Source organism: Lynx rufus, unplaced genomic scaffold (assembly GCF_022079265.1).
Source record: "Lynx rufus isolate CCGP_SWC_20201006 ecotype Redwood Valley unplaced genomic scaffold, mLynRuf1.p SCAF_10, whole genome shotgun sequence".
NCBI classification, from domain to species: Eukaryota; Metazoa; Chordata; class Mammalia; order Carnivora; family Felidae; genus Lynx; species Lynx rufus.
The window spans coordinates 63,420,343-63,427,223 of record NW_025814824.1 but is presented as its reverse complement, the minus strand read 5'-3'; the positions used below and the strand labels follow the sequence as shown (position 1 = coordinate 63,427,223).

The window sequence follows — 6,881 nt, the reverse complement described above, 5'->3', positions numbered from 1 at the left end:
GATCAAGACCTGAGCCAAAGTCAGACACTCAACCAACTCAGCCACCCAGGTGCCCCTCTGGTCCCCCATTCTAGATAGGCAAAGGGAAAACATCTCTGGCACATATTGTATCAGGTATCCATTGCAATGGCCCCAGGTTGAGGTCACATGGTATAAACATAGCTGCTGGGTATCCATCTCTGGGCTCTAGAAAGCAGTTCTATCACTACAATTTGCATCAAGATTTTGTTGAAGAAATGGTGCATACCTATGTCGAAGTTTAATATAAGAAATCTATTTCAGAACTAAATATTGGAAAGGTCTCACTTCTTCCTTTTCCCTGAGGAACTGGTAACTTTTTCTATGAGAATAATTAGAACAATGAAACTGCCCAGATTGCCTTTTCTCCTCTGGCTATCACTAATTTATTTAGGGCCAAACCTACTACAGCTCACAAAAAGCTCTAGTTTTCATGCTCCAGGGTTTCTTTGACCAATGTCTCTGATTTTGTTCATATTTTCCCCATTCTATTTTATTTTATTTTATTTTATTTTACTCTGTATCTGTTATCTGTAAACAGGTTCAAATTTGTTGTAGATATGAGGAATGGAAGAAAGAAGGGAAGGGAGGAAAGAGAGAAGAAAGGACAGGAGAAGGAATGTAAGGAAGGAGGAAATGCCCCACATTTTGCTCATTAATGAAACGGAGTATGATCCAGTGTCTATTATAGTCTCTTTACTACAAACAGCATTTTGACATTTATCACCCCATTGGAAAGGCAGAAAAGCAGAGACAAGATCATGGAGTTTTATTTTCCTATGAAAAGAATAAATAATGGGAACTCGAAAAAGAGCTGAAGGTTGGTTTTATAATGGCAGGGATGGATTAGAAACTAAAACAAAAAAGAAACAACATCCTAGTATATTTCTTGTTTATGTAACTCTGCCCCAGCTAGGTATGGGGATTGAAAAGCAGCACTGATCTTTCCTGTAAGTGCTCTACCATGCGTTACCTCCTTAGATCCTGGCAAATACCCTGTAAAATAGGTCACATGGGTATTATCTTAACTGAGGAATTAAAGCTCAACTTACCCCAAACCATAAAACTAATGTTTACGACAGTGTTATAATGGATAAGGCAGGAGGCTGTGGTTCAGCCTTAGCTTGAATTTCCAGTTCTACTGTTATGTATGAGGTTTGAAGCATGTCACTTGTTTCCTCATATGTAAAATGAGAATAATGTGTCCTCTTGCATGTCTCCTTTTCCCTCCTGGAAATGTTCTGTGTATTTTGCACGAGGTCTCTAGAAGCAGAACTTGGCCAGACCTAATGCAAGCCTTGTCTTGGTCTTTTTCCTGGGATTTCAGTCTCCAACTCAAAGTCTCCTCTCACATTACAGGGCACACTACAGGTCCCTCTGCCAGTTGCCAATGTTCCAGCTGACTGCCACCCCGGCAAGTGCCCTTGCCGATGAGCCAGTGCGTATCCGAGTGACAGGCCTGCCCCCGTTGCAGATAGTGACCCTCACAGCATCCCTGAAGGATGAGAAGGGGTATATGTACCAGTCTAAAGCCTTCTACAAGGCGAACGAGGTTGGTGAACTGGACCTAATGGAGGCTGCTTCAATTGGAGGCGACTATGTGGGGGTCCACCCGATGGGTCTCTTCTGGTCTCTGAAGCCCGAGAAGGTTTTCCGGAGGCTGACTAAGCAGGATGTGATGAACAGCCCCTTTTATGTCACTCTGAACCTATATGACTCAGTTTATGTGCAAGTTTCCACCACAGATCAGCCTAGGGCCAGCCAGACGGTAGAGCGCTGGTTCTCAGGCCCTGGCGTACAGCGGGTGCAGATCCGAGAAGGTCGTGTGCGAGGAGCCCTTTTTCTCCCTCCAGGTGAGGCCAATCTTTGGTGATATGGAAAACATTGTTGACAAATATAAAAACAAAAACAAATGGCATCAAATTATTGGAGAACTAATATTTCGATACACGATAGTTTAAAACCAACACGCTATTTTGTGTGTGAGTGAAGGTGGAAATCACGTTGCTCATCCCGTACTTCCCCTGATATCCACTGGGCCCTCTTTTCACTCTCTCTGATCCCATTCTCTTTTCTTTCTGTTGCTTTCAGGGGAAGGTCCTTTCCCAGGAATCGTGGATTTGTTTGGGGGCAGAGGGGGTCTGGTTGAATTTCGGGCCAGTCTTTTGGCTACCCATGGCTTTGCGGTGTTGGCATTAGCATATTTTCTCTATGAAGATCTGCCTAAAGAACTGGAGGAGATCGACCTGGAGTATTTTGAGGAAGCTGCTAACTGGCTAGTAGCTCATCCCAAGGTATTTATTTATTTTTTTCTAAGTTTATTTACTTATTTTGAAAGAGAGAGAGACAGAGTGTGAGTGAGCAGGGGAGGGTCAGAGAGGGAAAGAGAGAATACCAAGCAGCCCTTATGTGGGGCTCAAACTCACAAACTGTGATACGATGACCTGAGCTGAAATCAAGAGTTGGACGCTTAACTGACTGAGCCACCCAGGCACCCCCATCCAAGGTATTTAAAATACTTTTCATTCTACCTTGCAACATTATAGTGAAAAAAACACATAAATGTTTGTTTTGCCTATTTTACCAATCTGTTTAGACTTGGGCATAGCAGAGTTTACTCTTAAAATGGGGATGATAATATCTACCTCGTAGGATTGTTGGGATCGGTGGTGATCAACTTACTGGCACAAAAGACAAATAAATGGTGGATATATTATGATCATTTTCAATGGGAAGAAAAAGCCAAGAGTCCTCACATTTGAAGTGCATGTGACTTGTTCATCAGTGGCTCTTCAATTTTCATCAGCCGCTGATCTCAAATCATGAATTCTCTGACTTGAAGTGTTTTCAAACTTCAGTGATTGTCTCTGCATGGGGTAATGCTGGAGTAAGTCACACTAAAGAGTCCCGAGACTAAGAACATGCAGAAGTTCCGTTTTAGAGCTGGGCCACAGGATTAGAGCAGAATTATCAGCAAAATGGATGTGGCTGCACCATCTGATTAGCTGAATTAGCTCTTCAGGTATCAGATCTAGGAACAGAACTAAGCCCAAAGTAAGTGTCCAAGTCTAGAAGCCAGGGTAGGGAATGGAATCTGGAAAGGAAGGATCATCTTAGAACTCTGTCAAGTCTTGTTGTACCATTGAAAATGTCATCCGTGGCCCAGAGGCTTTGTTATCAGGTGATGAATGTGAATGGGTGATTTTTCTAAGCATATTTGGCTCTTTATAAAGGATTGTCCAGATAAAATGTTTAAGTGAAAAATTTTCTTTCACTTCAAATTTAACTATTTGTGACATTATCTGAGGAGAAAGGGCAATTGTCAAAATTCAGTTAAAATTTTTTTAAGTTTACTTTTTTTTTTTTTTGAGAGAGACAGAGACAGCACTAGTGGGGGAAGGACAGAGAAAGAGACAGAGAGAGAGAGAGAGAGAGAGAGAGAGAGAGAGAGAATCCTAAGCAGGCTCCGTGCTGCCAGCACAGAGCCCAACATGGGGCTTGATCCCATGAAACCACGAGATCATGCCCTGCGCCAAAACCAAGAGTCAGATGCTTAACCGACTGAGCCACCCAGGTGCCCCAAAATTCAGTTTAGATTTAGATTCATCAGAAGAGGTGCAGTTCCCACCTCTGCCCCTTGATACTGTTGTAACCTTAAGCAGGGCTTGTAAACTTCCTGAATCTCAGTGCTATTATGGAAGGATGAGCTGAGACAACTTATGTGTAGAGCACTTAGCTGAGGGGCCGGCATATATAGTAAACTCTCAATAAATCCACCTTGTCATCTTTGCCCATCTGGTTTTACCCCTCTCCCTTCCCCATATCCTCAACCAGTCCCAAAGTGTTTTAGGGTCTGTTCCTGAATCTTTCTCAATACCTCACACCCTGTCCATCGTCCAGGCCACTGTTTCAGTTTGTTGTCATCACTGCCCCACTGTGGTACCGCCATAGTGTAGTTTCCTATCTCTCATCCCTTGCTCTCATCCCTTGCCCCAGTCCTGTCCTCTTATGGATCGTTCCCAAATATGGGAGCCCACTGGATTTCCCCATGGATATGCTATATTATCAGATTCTTGGGCCCACTCAGAACTATTGAAGTAGAAACGTGAAAACTGGATCTTGGAAAGCTCTAATTAAAACAGATTTTTTTTTCCAGGTGATCTGATAAAAGAAAGGTGCTGGGCATACAAGTGTAAGCAAAGTAAACATATCAGGTTGCAATGTATTTGCTACTGTCTGTCCAAATGCCCTTCCTTTCCCTACTCATATTTCCCCCCAGGATTTTATTTATTTACTTGTTTATTTAAGTATAGGAGAGGTCCCTAGGTGCCTGGTACCTGACCCTAGGATGATCTTTCCTTCTTTCTTTCTTTCTTTCTTTCTTTCTTTCTTTCTTTCTTTCTTTCTTTCTTTCTTCTTTCATGTTTACTTATTTTTGAGAGAGACAGAATGTGAGCATGGGAGGGGCAGAAAGAGAGGGAGACACAGAATCTGGAGCAGACTCCAGGCTCCGAGCTGTCAGCACAGAGCCTGATGCGGGGCTTGAACCCATGAACCGTGAGATCAGGACCTGAGCCCATTGAGCCACCCAGGCACCCCACAAGATTTTATTTAAATTCGAGTTAGTTAACACCTTTCCCTACTCATCTTCCTAACTTCTCCCTTCCCTCTGTTCCCTCAGCCTTCCACAGAATTAAGGACCCCCTTCTACGGCCTACTACTTTTGCTATTGGACTGGGCACTGGAATTCAATTGTTTATAGAATCCAAGGCTTTCATCTTTACACCCCCAATGCTTTCATGATTAGTTCTTAGATTAACGGATGTGCAAAATCTCCGTTGCTGTAAAATGCTATTTAAATATGAATAACACAAAATATTCTAAAGAACCTAGGGAAATCTCTTTTCCTAGCCAGAGAGAAGAATTTGATTCTTTGTGAAGTTTACCTGCTTGTACTCACTTGATGTTGAACATTGCTGGTGCATTTAGACTCTGCTTTTACAGAACTCTGCCTTTGATGAAGAGTTTTTATTTCTTTTTTGTTTGTTTATTTTTGAGAAAGAGAGAGAGAGAGAGAGAACGAGCAGGGGAGGGGCAGAGAGAGAGGGAGACACAGAATTGGAAGCAGGCTCCAGGCTCTGAGCTGTCAACATAGAGCTGGACGCGTGGCTCAAAGTCACCAACTGTGAGATCATGACCTGAGCCGAAGCTGAAGGCTTAACCGACTGAGTCACCCAGGCGCCCCACGGCTTTTATTTCTATTGTTTCACTAGATCATCATAACAATCCTGCAGGGTAGGTAATATTAACGCCCCCATAAGACAAGAAGGTTTTCAGAGGGCAGACAGGTAGATAATGTTTTCAGTCATAGAAGCTGGTAAACTCGAGTGCCAGGACTCCCATCCAGTATTTTCTGTTTGCTCACACTAGCTTACTGGCCTAGAAGGCGGCTCCTTCGAGTATGGCATGTGATGGGTTCCCTTTATTTTGTGCTTCAGATCCAAAAGCCAGGAATCGGAGTGATCTCCGTGAGCAAAGGTGTAGAGATCGCGCTGGCCATGGCCTGCTTCCTGAAGCAGGTGGTAGCCACCATCTGCATCAATGGGCCCAACGCCATCTATGAATTTCCGCTCAGGTACAAAGATCTGGTTATAACACCCATCCCCTCGTTTATGGAGCGCGTGCAGATTGACGTTTTAGGTGCTATGCGCCTCCGCCACTACAAGGGGGACGCCCGGGATGAACTGAATCAGAAGAGCGTGCTTCCCATCGAAAAGGCCCAGGGTGCGATTCTTTTCATTGTAGGAGATGGTGATGAATGCTTGAATAGCAGGGAGTATGCCGAGCAGGCCTTGGACCAGCTGAGGAGCCATGGGAGAAACAATGGAAGGATGCTGGTCTACCCGGGGGCGGGCCACCTCATAGAACCGCCCTACACACCCCTGTGTTATGCTTCCCCACACAGGCTCAGTTCCGGGATCCTGCTCTGGGGAGGGGACCCGGTTGCCCATGCGGCAGCCCAGGAGCACTCCTGGGGAGAGATCCAGAAATTCTTCAGGGAACACCTTACTCAAACCAGAAGCAAACTCTGAGCAAGGAAGGGCTAAGGGTGATGATGCACTGGGGAGACAGACAATGAAAGTAAGGCAGGAATATGACGGAAAGAGGGGGCTCTCCTGATTTCTCTAGATTCACAGTTATTTTGGACCAACTGGAAGGAAATTGGACAAAATCAAAGGACAAGGGCACAGGTGCATATGAACTGTTTCGAACAAACTTGTATGTGATTTGAATTTTTGTAAACCGAATCTTAGTTTGTATGTACCAGCAGGGTACATCGCTGTCTCAAAATTGTGATACCCTTGCAAACTGAATAACCTTTGTACCCCAGTTAGGGATACCTTGGATCCAGGTATTTGCCAATCTAGGTGGATTCCCTGGGACTTGGCAAGTGGCGGAAAACATTTTCTGTTTAAAACTGGGTTTCTCGGGGTGCCTGGGTGGCTCAGTCGGTTGGGTGTCTGACTTCGGCGCAGGTCACGATCTCGCAGTCTGTAGGTTCAAGCCCCACGTCTGGCTCTGTGCTGATGGCTTGGGACCTGGGGCCTGCCTGTGATTCTGTGTCTCCCTCCCCTCAGCTCCTCCCCTGCTCACGCTCTGTCTCTCTGTCAAAAATAAATAAAAACTTAAACAACAACAACAACAGCAAAAAAAAAACCCCGGGTTTCTGACATTTGATATGAAAAGTTCTAATGCTACCATCAAATGTAATGCTTGCTATAGATTTCCAATAGGTATTTTTTTTCTCAGAATAGGGATGTTTCTTTTCATCTCTAAAATATATTTCTTTTTACCATTTTTAA

The 6,881-nt window shown here is 44.2% G+C and overlaps 1 protein-coding gene across 1 annotated transcript; it reads left to right on the top strand.

The window, feature by feature from the left end:
- The first annotated feature begins 1,381 nt into the window (after positions 1–1,381).
- Positions 1,382–6,467, top strand: BAAT (bile acid-CoA:amino acid N-acyltransferase). The gene is made up of 3 exons (XM_047099074.1): positions 1,382–1,871; positions 2,110–2,312; positions 5,517–6,467. Exons 1-3 carry the CDS (start codon positions 1,409–1,411, stop codon positions 6,108–6,110), a joined length of 1,260 nt encoding a protein of 419 aa, XP_046955030.1. The 5' UTR covers positions 1,382–1,408; the 3' UTR covers positions 6,111–6,467.
- Positions 6,468–6,881: the final 414 nt, after the last annotated feature.